Source organism: Adiantum capillus-veneris, chromosome 29, assembly GCF_014529385.1.
Source record: "Adiantum capillus-veneris isolate H3 chromosome 29, ASM1452938v2, whole genome shotgun sequence".
Lineage (NCBI taxonomy): Eukaryota > Viridiplantae > Streptophyta > Polypodiopsida > Polypodiales > Pteridaceae > Adiantum > Adiantum capillus-veneris.
The window spans coordinates 129,123,955-129,141,140 of NC_140959.1; the positions used below are offsets into that span (position 1 = coordinate 129,123,955).

General features: G+C 43.0%; 1 protein-coding gene across 1 annotated transcript; it reads left to right on the forward strand.

Moving 5' to 3' along the window:
* Positions 1-553: 553 nt before the first annotated feature.
* Positions 554-7,936, forward strand: LOC147419917 (uncharacterized). The gene is made up of 3 exons (XM_086505857.1): positions 554-808; positions 906-1,011; positions 7,911-7,936. Exons 1-3 carry the CDS (start codon positions 569-571, stop codon positions 7,934-7,936), a joined length of 372 nt encoding a protein of 123 aa, XP_086361983.1. The 5' UTR covers positions 554-568.
* Positions 7,937-17,186: the final 9,250 nt, after the last annotated feature.

The following is a 17,186-nucleotide window of genomic DNA, read 5'->3' on the forward strand; positions in this document are numbered from 1 at the left end:
AGCTTCACACTCGTCTAGACACCGGCGCTCTAGTGGTGGCGGTGGCGGTTGTTGTGGGGATTCCGCCACCGATGCCTCCACACCGCCTCGTGTTCGACGAGGCTCTTTACCCTCCCCTTCTTTGCCCACCCCCACACCAGCCACAGCATCGCCGTCTACGCCAGGTTTTGCACGGCTGACTGTTCCTAGAAGCTACACACCTCTACCTACTCCGCGAGGAGCCACCCCACTCGACACTCCTCGCTTCGGGGCCCAGACGCCGGTGGAGACACCTGACGTCCGTACCCCCATCGACACGCCGCTAGAGACCCCTGCCGGGACACCCAGGTTCACGCGTCACCGGCCAGAGGGCTTGCCTTAGTCCGTCGACATCAGCGGCGACATCATCATGGATGATGACGGCAAGAAGGTGATCTCGCGCATGCGTGGTCTTTGCTCTCAGCTGTTTAGACACTATATACTAAACAAATGGAGTGAAGTACCAAGTGATTTAAAAAACAGAGTCATCAGCATACTTCATGATGAGTTTCCCGTTCCAACATGGGATCAGCGCTTCAATGAAGACCTGATGAAGATTCGAATGCGCGAATACTGCAAACACAAGCGTTCCGAAGTGCAAAAAGCAATCAAGAATGGGTGGAATAGGCCAGATTGGCTGGCCAAAGAAGATTGGAAGAATGCGAAGAAAGCAGCGCGCGAGAATCCCGACAAGTGGAAGCAACAAAAGGATGCAGCCAGAGCGCGAGGAGAGGCAGGGAGCTCGCACCACTTGGGGAGCGGTGGATGGGCATCATTTGAGGCCGATTTTGTAAGTCTTTTCACATTGCTCTTTATGCATGTTCGATAGTTTAGGGTTTATGAGTTTTTTAGTTCTAACATAATGAAATCTTTGTATGTTTTGACAGTGGTCGATGACAGGACGTGATCCCACACCGTACGAGCGCGAGTATGCAGGCAGGAAGGGCTTAAACGCCTTGATGAACATTCTCAGTTCTCGCGGCGGCATGATTAGTATTAGGGTTTACTCTTTTTTATTTTTTGTATTGTTTTATAAATGTCGTTATATGTTTATACTTACTGAAAATTGTCTTATTGTCTTTTTTTGCAGAATCCGACAGATACGCCGCTTGGACGCGATGAGACGTCTGACTAGACGACGTCAGTTTAGCCGTAGCTAGATAGCATTAGTTTAGGGTTTCTCATAGCTTATGTATCATGAGACGGATTTTATACGTCTTTTTGAACCATGTATATTATTACATTTGTCACCGCAGTTCCTTTTGCCAATCAATTCTTTATGCCTATGATGTTGTACAATTGTCATTATTACATTTGCCAATCAATTCATTTTGCCTATGATGTGTACAATTGTCAATTTTGCAAACAATGCGTCTTGTGGGTAACTATTTTGGGTCTATTATCTACCTTTGCACTTTTTTTAAAAAGTGAATCAAGTACAATATGGTTGATGGGTGGCAGGGCATTCAATGCCCTGCCACCAAAAAAATATTCTCTCGGGCGTCGCTATAAGCGTCGCTATTTATGGCTCTGTAGCGTCGCTATAAGCGTCGCTATAGTCTTCTGTGAGAGCGTCGCTATAGGCGTCGCTATATAGCGACGCTGATAGCGACGTATATAGCGACGCCTATAGCGATGCTCTCGTAGCGACGCTCGTAGCGGCGTTTTTAGCGACGCCGGGGGTTATAAAAACCCAATGTATTTCCGTCGCTAACAGCGTCACAAGAGCACACAACCTCTTGTAGTGGTAGAGGACAGGGAGCCTGGCTTGTGCCCAATGAAAAGATGGACACAGCCACAGCCAGAATGTCTATCCTCTAACCAAGAAAGTGAGCAGCACCAAAATCAATCGTGCTCCTGCCAAAATTTTGGCAGAGGTCCCTTTGTTTTAACATAAACTTTTCAAAAAAAACCATATGAATATGCCTCCTACATGATATCCATGTAGAATCTCACATGAGATTTCAGGCACAACTTAATGGAAGAAATGAAACGAACTTTGTGCAAAACCATAACCAAATTCAAAACAATAACCATAACCATTAAAACCATAACCATAATCATATCGATCAAAACCATAACCATAAACAAAACAATAACCATAACCATAATCATAAAGTTAAACATAACTATAAACAAAACAATAACCATAACCATAACGTCCATAAATAATAAACAATAACCATAACCATGTCTATACAAGAAAGAAACACAAAGATGTGTCTGTGTTTCACAAAACATATATAGAAATCCACTGATGACTCGCGCATCGCAACCTGCACATAAAGGGACAAGTCACAAAATTAGTATAATATTACTTCCCATATACTTAATTAATTATGTGAACTCACACATATTCTTTGTCTCAATCAAACGTCTCACCTCAATGGATTAGCCAGACACTAAGGTCTCCAAGTCTACAGGCTCTCCTCCGGGCAGCAAGATCATTCAATACTTCATAAATGCCTCTCCGATATCCATCTGTCTCCTCCTGGCGTGTTGGGGCTTGATGCATTGCAAGATTCTACGTTTATTCAAAAACCAAAGTAATTAAGAATACATGATTCATCGCTCTTGAAAAAAAACACCATAGCTAGGATTGGATTGGAAACTCACAAACTCATAGCCAAAGGTGTCCAAGCCTCCGCTGCCAAGATGAGATGTGCCTCTGGTCGTCCTACGTACCTCCAAGGCAAGACACTGCTGTCTGAACCTCGTGTCCACTCTCTACTCATACTCCCTGAGCTGCTGCCACGACTCGTGTGAGATGCCCAAAGGCTTTGTCAAGACCTGCCTGAAAGCCCGACGAGCTGCATCTCGACGATGTTTCACGGTGTCCCATGCAACATTCGTGATCCACCTTCTCGGAAGCTCCTTTCAACCCGGAGCAGGCTGATACTCTCTCATGATGGTCTCCACTATATAATTGATTTTGTTGCGATCCTAATGAGACCAAGACATCATGATGGTGCTAGAAAACTGCAGCTCCGCGAGCTGGCAAACCCACTCTCTCATCTCACTCCCAACACTATCCATGTCAACCTGTCCATCTGGCCATATATTATAGACCTTGGAGGCACTAGGATCGTGTGCCCCCCAAGGTGTTCGAGGTGTGCGAAGAGGTGTGTCGAGAGGTGTGCCTGGGTAGGGGTCGTGAGTGAGGAGGGGTCGAAGCATCTGTGGACCCTCCTCTACAGCAACCACCACCTCCACCTGACGATCACCGAGATCGGTGAGTGCGCCTACACTGCGGAGATGATGACGGACCCGCCTCTTCTGTACCCCTAGATGTCGAAGCGTCCGTGATGGGAGACCTCACAGGCGTCGTATCCATAGGTGTCCCTCCCATAGGCGTCGGGCCCTCGGGTGTGAAGTGCGGAGGCGTGGTACCCATACCTCTGGCTATCCAATACTAAGATGCATCTTCCATCTGAGTGGACGTCATCCGTGTGATGAAGCCCATGCATGCATCCGCACTCATAGAAGCGGGATCTGGTGACTGGTCTGCCATACTAAAGTCCTACACAAAGAAAGTAAAAGAAAGCTTCAGAACACCTTTGTTTAAATTAAGAAAGAGCTTAATTTTAAATCAACGTCTTCACACAAACACTTATAGGCATCGACTAGTGAGGCATCATCAATAAGATCTTGCATTGTATCATCATCTATCTCTAACTGCAGACACAACTCTGCCCCAACTTGTTTTGGCGGATTGTCTTCATCCATTGCATCTTCATCTACAAGTGTCATATCTGCCTCATCTGCGTCATCAATCGTATATCTGTCAGCTTCCTCTGCCATACCTTCGTCCATCTCATCTAACATCACAGTAGTATCTGCGTTGTCTGGCCGAGTTTCTCTAGGAGGTCTTGCCCTTCAAATACTTGTTTATTTCTTGGAGAAACCTGAACCACAAACCACCATTGTTGCTCTCGAGGATCTGGTACAAAGACCACTTGCTCGCAATGTTCGAGGAGAGCAAACGTGTCGCTCGCATCTGTCCAAACCTTTGTAGAATCTATCTACACAAGCTTGTTTCCATCTCTGTGTACCGTTGCATTGCGACCAAAAGTAATCACCTTGAACCACTTCACATCCAACAAAAACATATCAAACCCTCTGAAGCTGACTTTCAAGATATCTAACACAAGACGACAGTAATCCAGGTTGCTAGTGCTCTCATTTGTTTCTCTGGCACTGGCCCTGCTATTTTGCATGAAACTAACCATTACCCCACTGTCAAACGTGTTTGCTGTCAATTTGTTGTGTTCTGAAATGCTTTCCATGCGACCACGATGCCATGTATGTATGATACCTCCAGTCACATCCAATAGCCAGCTCTTCCTTTTCTGGAGATATGGGTTCTCGGATCTGTCAAGCTGCTCTCACTGTCTTGTCCAACCATGCCATTGTAGGGAATACAGGTAGAGGAGCAAGATGGTCTGGCAAAGGTAGGCCTCTAGTCGTTCGGCTTCACCTAAAATCGTGTCGCTCCTTATTGCGTCTCTCTTTCTCTTCTTCGTACCTTTCAAGACATTTTTGCATCGACTCTGAATTTAGTATACAGAACTTCATGATCTTTTCTCACATGGCGTCGTCAATTTTCTTCTGTATCCCTTGCCCCCGCGGCTCCTCTCCCACCAATCTTACATCCTCCTCATCGCTCCATAGTCGAGGCATTTCTGGGTCAGAAACGTAAAGAAATTTGGTCGTCAAGACAAGAGACTCTTGCACCAGTCATCCTTCTGCCATGCTCCCCTCTGGACGCGCTTTTTGGCAAACAAAACCCTTAAGTGTTTTCATGAACCGCTCTAGAAAGAATAGTCAACGGCTGTGGACTATACCTACCACTGCAACCTCATCTACTACATGGACGAGCAAGTGCATTTGGATAGTTAGGCAGCTCGTGGGTAGATACTTCTCAATCATGCAAATTGCCTCAATGGAGTTAGCCCTTACGACTGCAATGGATTCCTCTCGTATCTCCTTGGAAGAGATCCACTGCACTAGCTCTCAAATCTTTTATATGCAAGACCACACTTCCTCTGTTAACACCCCCTTGATCGCAATTGGAAGAATAAATTGCAAGAACTTATGCCAATCATGTGATTTCAGTCTCTTGAGACACCGCATGCATCCTGTTGGCGTCTTGAACTTCGAAATCACCCTTTTGACTTGTCGTTCCTCGCTTTTTAGCAATACCCATGGTGCTCTTGGAAGCTTTGTTTGGCCCGCTACATTGGTGAAAGGCCTCAGCTTTGGCATCCTTCCAACTGACTGCAAATCATCTCGTGAAGCTCGATTGTTTTTCATTCCGATGATTGTCTTCCAGAGGATCTCTCCCACATTCTTGAATACATGCATTGGATCCAGCAAATGGTTAATTAGTAGATCACCCGAGTACGGCAACGTATGGAGAATGGACAAACGTTTCATTCCTGGAACAGGTTGACCCTTATGTTGCTCCCATCGGCGACGCCACTCTTGTACATGCATAGGATGACATTCGACGCGACCAAGCTGACCTTCGCGCAAGTGATTGCCTTCTGGAAGATAACGATGGTGGCCTTGATAAATTGTCTTTCAAAGCGACGCAGAATAGCGCATATCCAAAGACGGCTCACAAATTGGACATGCATTGTATCCCAAAGTTGTAAGCCCTATATATATTAAAGCATGATTCAGTACTACACAAAGTGCTTGCGAATAGCGATAATTTTGTAAATCATCCACCATTACCAAAAGCTTCATCGTATCTTGGCCAATCATGCATAGTCTGCTACAACCGGAAGCCTAGCTTCCCTGCAAAATACTCCAAAATAGCACATAGCAAGGCATAAACGACTAAATCTACGTACCTGTCGACTAGCACAAATCTATAATCGAGCACAACACAAATAGAGAGAGACAGAGAGCGGGAGAGAGCAAGAGAGCTCGTACAGACGCACCTCCTAAAGCGGAGTGCTACGCCGGCACGGCAAGAGAGAAGAGAAGGGAGGAGAGAAGAATACACAGACATTGGGTGCAATCTCCCCCCGTGCAAGAGTGACCATTTCTCTCTTGCACGTATCTAATTTATAGATTCTTGAATGGTCAAAGTGAGTACAAACTGGCCGGCCGGTCATAAATGGCCAAATCTCATAAAGAGCACTTAAATAATAAAATGTACATAAAATATGATATCTTTTTTCAATAGCTTAGCTCGGTCAAGCCTTTTCCACCTATCACAACTGCAATAAATAATAAGATATCAATTCCATAACATACCTCTCCGTTGGAAAGCAAATGTCCTCAGTTGCGAAGATAAAAATCTGCAAGCAATACTTGTCAAAAACAGTGATTAGTATGTTGTGTCAAAAACATCACATAATAAAAGAAAAATTTATGAAACTAAAAAACATTAGCTTATGCCTGTCGTCATCCACATACTACCTATTCTAGTGTCCCATACCACTAGAATAAGCAATATATGTCATACCCTGATGAATCAGGATATCATTGGTCACACTCATCATTAATCTCATAATGTCAAGTCTCATCACATAAACACTGCCATAATAATCACCAGATACAAATCACTTTCATTATGTACCCGGGTAACAAAATCATACCATCTACAGTGGTGGCCAGCCACCACTGCAGCATGATTTTGTGATCGGTGTTGCCTCAACCTGCGAATCTACACCAATAATACATGTTGCCTAGATCGATGAATCTGCACTAATGCTTCCTATATCGGCGGATCTGCATTTACCATTGTGAATTTGCAAGTTGTCAGTGTACTGCCTAAACCGGTGAATCTGCACAGATAACTGGTGTTGCCTAAATCGGCGAATCTACACCAAGGTGAGCATTTACACACTGCCTAAATCGACGGATCTACATCAGGATGAATATCTACACACTACCTAAATCGACGAATCTGTGTGGTTGTGACGTATGGACTAGGCTAGGCATATAACATTTATGAGACAAATTTGGAGGATACTTACAAATTGTTGTTCACTGTCTTAGAGCACCTTAGCTCACATGAGTAGTTGTATAGCTTAATGAGAAATGATCATAATGAAAAATCCTTTAAATTAATGAGAAATAAAAGCCGAAGCAATGTGTGTGTGCATAGAGAGATATAATTGAAAGAATGACCATTCGGAGTTGGGGGTCACACAAAAATAGAATGCTCGTACAAGCTGGAGAGGGTTGTAACTGTGTTGTTCTATTTTGGAATGGGGGTAGTAGACACATCCAGAGTTGTAGACAAGAGAGTTAGCATACTTAACATCTAGAGTTGTAGACAAGAGAGTTAGCATACGTACCTGGAGGCGGTTTGAAGAAGTGACTAGTATCCAAATCGTCAAACGCTTAAACAAGTTCTTGAAAATAAAGGGCAACAACAAAATTCATCATTTGAGCAATGTCATGCAAGGTAGAACAAACCAAAGTACAGATGCCATAAAGTTCAAGTCGTACAGATGGGTGTCATAGATCGGTGAGGTGGACTGTATATGTGAGTAAGTTTTTTTAAAAAAAAATTATATATATATATATAAACCATTGATTGTTGTTGCAAGAAAATTAGAAGCTAGTAAAATTTTGCCAGTGTTGTTGAAACTAGCTAAAATAGCAAAACATCAGCTAGATTCCATCTTTCCTTCAAGTAAATTGACAAAGTTTTACCAGTTGTAGTGTATTGAATACCTAAAAATCTTTGAATGTTGACTTAAAAAAGCAAAAGAGTTGTAGGTGTGCCCTTATTTTCTTCAGTCAAGAAAAATATTTTTGTCAAGTCGATCAACAAACATTGCTATGATTACTCTGATCCAACGTTTGATATCCACCATTGCTCTCTCAAAGAGAATTATGTGTTTAATTTTTATTTTTATTTTCTGTAGGAACTACTTTCAATGGTCATCTTTGAAGGGATACACAAACACTGAAATACCAAGGGACATAGCAGCGCTTATCTCCTCCTTAATATAGACACACAAATATCAAAGCCAAACAAAACAAAAAAAAAAAAAATAGACACAGACCGTACAAGATTGAAAACTATAGCCCTTCCCACCTGGGAAAGTGTGTCTCAGCTTACATTCATGTTACTTGAAAATTCAATAATGCCCCTTAGGACCAGGAGGAAAAGAAATCATTCCGCTTGAAATTTAAGAGGAGTGTAAAGAGAAAAAATACAAGTCATTCTTCTAAACTTTCCTCTTTCTGTGTATGGTTAGAAAAATGATTTGTCTCGAATACTGCTTCCCATCACAAGCATGGAAAAATATTGTAGCTCTCCCCACTACTGACAAGCAAGGTGCTCAGCAAGCAATGTCTCAAAGAAAAGAACCCTACACAATGAAGGGTTCATCTTTTGGAAGCACTTTAAATAATAACACTTAAAGTTTATTATATAAAGGGATAATGGTTATATAGTCTTGTGGACGACTACGTCAATGCATCTAAGAGAAGAAAACCATGCAAAGGAAAGCAAGCCCTAAAAATAGTGTATATGAGAGGTACATGCTTGAGCTACAACCGCGCAAGCAGTAATAGAATTCTCCTCCGACATTACAGGAGAAGGGAAGAATGTGATCATGCCATTGCCTAACCTTTTGTGAAGCCTTTGAAGGCCTACTCTACGCCAATCCCCGTCCTCGCTTTGAGAGCCATAGTGGTGGGTCATTCTTTCTCTGCAAGCACGGCTTGAGAACACAGACAGAGAGATGTAGTAGATATAGGAGTAGCGGCCTTATTGTTGCCATGCCATGTCAGGTAGCGCAAGAAGATCCTTGGGTGCTTGATGAGATGATGAGGGTCATTGCGGCTTGGCTGCTGAGGAGGTAGGATTGGAAGTCCAGAAGCAGGAATTCAAAGTGCTTCAAGTCGATCTAGCACCGTGCATGTGTGTGAGAACGAGAGAGAAGAGAGTGGTAATTAGAAGGCTGCATGGCATCGCCCATGCTCAACCACTCAGACTTGGGGGTAACCTGAGTTGAAGGCGACGGTAGAGAGTGATTAAAAAATGACTAGCCCTCAAAGACAGAGACAGACAGTGGGTTGGTTGCAGTGGAAAAGAGAGATAGAGGGTGATACACCTCATGCAATATCCGATGGTTCCTGTAAAGAGAGAGTACTAGTGCATTGGTGGTTAGCCAAAGAGAGATAAAGAGAAATATTTGATGAATGTCTGCCATGGAGAGAGAGAGAGAGAGAGAGAGTGGATGATTGGCAGCTGCCTACATGGCGGTTGGGTAGGGTCGTAGTCTAGAGATGGTCCCCATGCAAGCCACATGGATTAAGTGGTGCTAATTTGTAGATGACGTGAAGAGCGCCTTCAGATGGGATGGCACAACCTGCTCTCAGAACTGCCATGGTTGTTGGGGTTGGGAAAAACATTGTGGCTCTGGAAGTGTGAGAGAGAGTGAGAATGAGAGGGATCATGTGTGTGTGCGCGCGCTAAAAAAAAGCGTGGTTAGTGACAGATAACAGGAGATGGGTTGCGGCCGCCATGCAGGGATTGATTCTTGCCCAGATGGTGATGCCATCTCACGAGCTGTTACTATGGTGCTGAACTACGATAATGTGTGCTGATGATCTCACTACCAAACATCATGGGGTAGCGTAATTGATGCTGCTAGATGGTGGTCATTGATAGGGTGGGGTATTGAGGATGTTGGTCGACGGCTCTAAAAAATATTACAGTCTGCATACATTTTTTTTTTTCTAATTGTTCCTTGGGATTATTTTGTGATGCTGGTTCCTCTTCTACTTCTATTGCGTCTCCTTCCTTGTACTACCTATTTGATCTCTGTGCGCTTGTTTCCCACCGCTTTATTGACAGTGTATGTGTGAGTTGTAATGACCAAAAGCCGTATCTCAATTGCCTCTATAGAAAGGGGTGATTTGAGTATTGGATTCATCAAATAGAGTGCCGAGGTCTCTTGGATTTTTCCCTTCTTCTTATTATTCTTCTAAGTTCCGAAGGATTTTTGGATAGAGAGGTCTTGGAGCTTTTTTTTTCCTTCTGATTCAATTTCCCTCATGATTGAATTTTCCTAGACCGTGAATGGTTCGGTTTTCTACATCTCCCACTACATCACCTTCTTCCTAAAGATCTATTAGATCGTTAGTCATATAGTATGATCCCTTCTCTATATCTGCAATCGTTAATATCTTCTCATTGCTTGTATTATAATTACTACACCTAAATAAATATGCAAGCATACAATCTTCCTCGTAGATATGCTCATCTCTCTTATGTATATATCTAAACTACTAGCTAGATATTTATATAGACATATGCAACTAAACACGTAATTTTCATTCGCTCCACCATACATAGCTTCATATAGTGAATTGTAAACATTAATCAAATTCTCAATCAATCATGAGAATCCACAAACCATCAACAATCCAAGCATACTTGCAAACTAACGAGATTAAGAATTACTTGTGGACAATACCAAATGAGGACAATTATGTACAAGAGAAGAAGAACTTATCTATGATCGTGGAAATCTCTATAGCCAGGATTGTCGCAAACTAGAGATTGTAGCCATATCTCTGATACCACTGCTACAACCGGAATCCCGGCTGCCCTGCAAAATACTCGAAAATAGCACATAGCAAGGCATAAATGACTAAATCTACATACCTGCCGACTCGCACAAATCTACAATCGAGCACAACACAAATAGAGAGAGACAGAAAGCGGGAGAGAGCAAGAGAGCGCGTGCAGGCGCACCTCCTAAAGCGGAGTGCTATGGCAGCACGGTGAGAGAGAAGAGAAGGGAGGAGAGAAGAATACACAAACACTGGGTGCAATCTCCCCCCGTGCAAGAGTGACCATTTCCCTATTGCACGTATTTAATTTATAGATTCTTGAATGGTCAAAGTGAGTACAAACTGGCCGGACGGTCATAAATGGCCAAATCTCATAAAGAGCACTTGAATAATAAAATGTACATAAAATATGATATCCTTTTGCAATAGCTTAGCTCGGTCAAGGCTTTTTCACCTATCACAGTTGCAATAAATAATAAGATATCAATTCCATAACATAGTCCACATAAGAAGTCCATGGATCCTTGCATGTTGTTGTCCTGCTGGTTCAATCACATGTGCTATGTTGATCCCATGCCATAACTCCTGGAGCTCGTCAACTAGTGGTTCTAGATAAACATCCATGTTTTTTGCCTTGAACTTACCACGCACAATCAAGCCTAATATCAAATGACCCTTCTTGATGGCAAGCCACTGTGGGAGGTTGTAATTGACAAGGCACACAGGCCAAGTGCTCCATGACGAGCTTCTCAAGCCAAATGGATTATCTCCATCCATTGCCATGCCCAAATGCAAATTGTGTGGTTCAATGTGCCTCCAAGCCTTTGAATCATCCAGCACCCTAAATGTTGCGTTAGTGGATATGTTCGTAGAATGCCACCGCATCAACTTTGCAATGGAACCACAACAAAACATTCTTTTTATCCTCAAAATTATAGGAAAATGCTGCAACACTTTAGCTGGCACTGACTTGCCAACCGCATCTTGTTTGTAGCGCATTGCTCCGCACTTAGGACACGACAGAGAATCTGCAAATTCATTGCAAAAAAGAATGCAATCATTTGGACATGCATGAATCTTGTTGTAGTCCAAGCCAACTGAGGTCAATAGGCGCTTTGCCTCTGGCCTGGAGGGGGGCATCTCATTGCCAGCTAGGAGTAGTTGCTCCCGCAACAACCTGTTTAAGCCACATTAAAATGAAAGCTCCCCAAGCACATCACCGTTGCAATCAAAAAATCTCTTTTGTAAGTTACGTACCTAAACAAAGCAGTGACGCTTGCATCTCACCACCCGTACACTGACTGTAGATTCAAAAATGACACACAAGTATGAAGCACAGATATTTTGGTGCCTTCATATATTTGTTGACTTGCGAACTTTCTCAACATGTCTTCAGGAGATAGGTGCACATCTTCTGGTGCTGCTTCATTAGCATTATCCTCGTTTGTCTGGAAAAAGGCATCCAGCATCTCCTCCATGCCGTCGTCTTGTGTCTGTAAGCCCTCCTCTGCTTCCATCCTTGGCTCTGGATTGGTCAGGCCTTCACGCATAATTCTTTTTCTCTCTCTCTCTCTCTCAAATGTAGGTGTTATGTCGTGAAAATCAATGCCCATTCCATAGGAGTCGTATCGTACATTCTGTACGATTTCTCTAGCGAACTCTCTATATTTGTGCACATGCTTATTACATATCCTACGCTTGCGCAGGATTTGATACTTGCAGAGCGTGCACGAGCATGCAATCTTTTCCTCCATGTTAGTTGATGACGTTGCCATCTACAGTGATTATGAATGTTGTTTCAATATATATACTCCTCACAATGTAAACTACCTCTCATTCTCTAGCCTTGCCCGATCTCCGCACACCTCCGTCCAGAGGTGTACGGAGATCAGGACCACCGGGTCAAAATCTCATCTTTATTGGTCAAATCCTATATGGGTAGACACATACGTGCTCTCCCAGGTGTACATGACAATGCATGTAGCGGGCAAAACCCCTTTGCCTCTTTCAGTTCCATAGTTTCTTTTCTTCTAGAGGGAGAGAGAGAGAGATAGAGAGAGTTTCTGTCCTTTTCACACAATTGGTCAGTCAAGTTAACTCTTTCACCACTACTTTCTCTATCTACTACTATCTCTTTCTCTCTCTCTCTATCCATCTCCGTAGCTATCTCTAGTTAATTCTCTCTCTTTCTCTACCTATATATCTGGCTCTCTCTCTCTCTCTCTCTCTCTCTCTCTCTCTCTCTCTCTCTCTATATATATATATATATATATATATATATATATATATATATATATATTACTCCCTATTTCTCTCTCTCTCTCTCTCTCTCTATATATATATATATATATATATATATATATCACTCTCTCTCTCTATTTCTCTCTCTCTCTCTCTCTCTCTCTCTCTCTCAGCCGTTTTTTGACCTAGTAGACAACAGTTCACTCTTTTGACCATAACATGCTCATCCGAACTCTGATTTAGGTGATCTATAGCCTCAATCGAAGAGCACGGAGCCCTCTATGCATTGATGTAACGACATAATTTTTTGAGCAATGGAAGACTTTACTATAATAGCATCTCAGAACTGAAAAAACTGTCAAAACTTTTCGTTTTTGTTTTGCCGACTTGAAGGCAATGTCAGACAAAACTGGCAAGGGTGGAAAATCCACACTCGCCATTGAGAATGATGCAAAATATCCAAGGAATTTGGATTCTAATCCAACCACATCGTCTACAACAACCGAAGCAATGATCATGGCTTACTTGATCTCGTTACAAGAAACCGTCAACAAGCAAGGTGAAGAGTTACGCGCACTTACAATGGAGAATGGCACTTTAAGAGTTCTCGTTGTGGAGAATGAGCACCTCAAGAAGGTTCTTGAAATGAAAACCTCAAGAAGGTTCTTGAAATGAAAACAACATGCTTGATGCATCTTGAGAATGAAGTTCAAGAATGTAAACAGTCTCTTATTGACATGAATGTATTGAAAGAGCGCTTGAGCAAAGTTGAGAGTGATCATGTATTGAAAGAGGAAACAATAGATACAATACGACATGATGTATGTCAGATGAGAAATGCATCCAAATCATGGGCTGATATATGTAAGGATAATGTGGTTTCTACATCTCCTATCACGCAAGCCATTGTCCAAGCAAAGAATGTAGAGCATGTGGACACTCAAGAATTGCAAGAAAGACAAAAACGCTCATAGAACATCGTCATTCGTGGAATCAAGGAGGAAAGCATGGAAACACCCCAATCTCTTGCGTTTGCTATTGAAGAGTTTTTTGCTACACACTTTGGCATGTCAGGAATCATGGCTTATGGTGCACATCGAGTTGGAAAACAAGGACTCTCTCGCTCGGGAGAAAGACCTATTGTATGTACCATGGCTGATGAGGTAAAGAGAAAGATCATCCTTGACAATGGTTGGATCTACCTCAAAGGAACGGGTTGTAATGTATATGAGGATCGCACTCTTTATGTAACAAAATGTGCGTCGCAAAGAATACGAGGAAAGAAGCAAGAAGGTTAAGGTATCATCTCACGAAGAAAAGCCACTTGAGGAGGATGCAAGTCCACCCAACAAATAGGGACACATGATCTATGAGACCAACTCACGCTTGCGAATAAGCTTTTGGAATTATAACGGGTATCCATGAAATGCGGGAATTGGCATTGATGAGCTTACCAATGACTCCAATGTGATACTTCTTGTCGAAAAATGGGAGCATGATGCGCAATGAATTCTTGGATTTGACAAATACGATGTGCATTCTTTGATGTGGGCCAAAAATGCAAAGCAATGAAGAGGCCAAGGAGGTGTAGCATGTCTGACCAAAAAGGGTTTGAAATATTTTTCCATTGTCAAAGAAGAGAAGTATAAACGCTACTTATGGCTGAAAATCATCCCACCAAATGGTCAAGTCATGCGTATGGCTGGTTCCTACATTCCTCACTATGACTCCAACTTTTATGCTCTCTTGAATATGGATAGAGATCAGTCGAGGAAGACATTGCTCATCACAAGGATCAAGGTGAATTCATTGTTTTTGGAGACATGAATGCTCGCTCAAATATGTTACAACACGACACACAACAAGTCGACATGCCGCATGTCTCAAGAAGAATGGATGACTCATACATGTATAATCAAAATTCTAATGATGAAAAGAACTGGATCACTATGGAAAGTCACTTCTACATATGTACAATAGTACTGGAATGCTCTTTGCAAATGATGTATCTCTATGGAAAGGCACCGATGACTTTACATGTAGAAATCACAATGGTGATAGCGTGATTGACTATATGTTGTTCTCGGAAGCCACTCTAGAATGCATACAAAGATTTACACTTGGTGAATGGAATCCGGAATCGGATCATAGGATGTTATGTATTGACCTCAAGTGTGGTAAACGGCCCGAGCATGTAGCCTCCAATCATGATGTGAATCATTTGTACCTACGTCTAGACTTCAAACGAGCACTTATATATGCTGATATGGTGGACCAAATGTTAAGCATGATAGAGCATCAAGAGCGCCCAACATTACAATGCAAGTGGAAAGTTTTCAAAGGAGTAATTTTCTCTTGTGCGAAGGAATGATTTTTGGTGAAACACATGTCTTGCAAAAGGTCGAAGAAGGGTAGCACCAAGAAGAAATGGTTTGACATGTAATGTAGTCAAGCCGGAAAACACTTGCTAAGATTGGATGCAATCAAAGACAAGGAAGTTTACTTGGAATGTTCACACACATACAAAGCACTTGTTCAAAAGAAGAGGAGAAGGTGGGAAGTCAAAAAAGAACTTCTTTTAGCGCAAGAGAAAGCACATGCATGTGGCAAGTTTTGGCAAAATCTAAAAGGCAAGCGCATTGAGAGCTTTGGTGACTTGACTCTTGAGGATATGTATATGCATTGCAAGAACCTCTATGAGCAACCCAATGTTGATAAGATAGAGTTTTTTAGCTCCCTTCCGTTTATGTCTCCCTTCTTTACCATTGAAGATGTGTTAACCCTCACGGCACACGGACACCTGATCACCTACGACGGACGTGTATTATGTATTTGGTAGAGTCAGGTACCGGGCTTGTCGGACCAATAGGGAAAGGTAGAGTGATCGCCGATGAGAGGCGCACTTTAACTTGGACATTCAAGGGATTAGTTGGTTAAGCATGGGCGCCCAAGTGTGAATGGGGTGAGCTCCTATAAAAGCCAACTAAACCTAATTTTTACTCATTCTCTCATTTGTGCAATTGAAGAGTGCTCTTGCTCCATCTCCATCTTCTTCTTCTTCACCTCCTTGTGTGTGTGTGTGAGAGAGAGAGAGAGAGGGAGAGTGTGTGTGCGATCGAGCATTACGAAGGCACGACGGCGGCGAAGCGGTTGAGCCTGGCACGACTGCAGCTTCTTCTTCATCGCGGCGAGGAATCCACCACGAAGGCGAGCGTAGAGCGGTGAGTGACACACCCTTTGTTTTCTTGAGCTTGCTAGTTTAGGCTTGTTGTGTGCTTGGAGCCGTTTGTGGCTCGCATACGGTGTATTGGCAAGTCCCTTGCTTCGACAATGCGGCAAGGAGCGCACATTTTTGGCGCCGCTGCCGGGGATATGCCCTACACTAAGCTCGGTTAGCACTTCACGCTTCCTTGTGGTGCAATTTCTATCATAGGAAAGGCAGGGAAGGGGTGTGTGGAGGTATCTGTTTTTTGCGTTTTCTGCAATTGCTGTCAAATTTCAATTTCTGCTATTGTCTGCGTTTTTCAATTTCTGCAATTTCAAGTTCGGCGTTTTCAATTTCTGTCAATTTCTGTCAATTTCTGTCAAGTTCTGCAAGTTCTGCATTTTTCTGTCAGTTTTTTGCGTACGACTCTTAAAACGTACGGGTTGGTTTGTATAAAAGGTAGATCGGGATCGGGATCATTTTCCCAAGCCCAAGCCCAAGCCCAAGCCCAGGCCCAGGCCTCAGTCCTCAGTCTTATGATATATACTAGACTCACTCTTATATATATACCCTACTCCCTCAAGAGAGAATGAGAGCATGTGGGACAAGTCCTCCACTCTCCTCCTTTCTCTTCCCACTTGCACCCTTAGACTTTCTAGTTTGGGCCTAGTTCCCTACTGGAAATTGACAGTTTTAGGGATTCCGAGGGCATAGAGTGACCAAACGGAGGGCTGTAAAGCACGGCACGACCCTCTGACCGATACGCTCGTTTTGAGCTATCACATGGCCCATTCCACGACACGCTCAAAAAAATCTAGCAAACAAACAAACAAAAGACACGCTAAAAACTAGTCACAAGGCCTCCTAGAGCAGCTTTTTGACACCTTAGGGTATCAAAAGCACATGCACTTACGCTCTGGGCGAGTGTTAGAACACGAGCATATTGAGGGTGCCTCTGTTCATACGGACACCCATTACCCATCCACGATAAGCTCTAGACCCTCAGCGGGGACACAAGGTAGCACCACCCAAGACCCTAAAATAGCCGCTAGTGATTCCTCCTCTGACTCAGAAATCATGGAAGCATACCCTACCCAAAACACTGAGAGAGAAGGCCATGCACCTCCCGGAGCTCCACAGCCTAGTACTAGTATGTTTAGCCGTT

Coding starts and splice junctions, on each gene's coding strand:
- LOC147419917 (XM_086505857.1), top strand. CDS start 569: ATGAAGATTCGAATGCGCGAATACTGCAAACACAAGCGTTCCGAAGTG. Junction 809..905: donor CATCATTTGAGGCCGATTTT/GTAAGTCTTTTC, acceptor ATGTTTTGACAG/TGGTCGATGACAGGACGTGA. Junction 1,012..7,910: donor TTCTCGCGGCGGCATGATTA/GTATTAGGGTTT, acceptor TATTTTCTGTAG/GAACTACTTTCAATGGTCAT.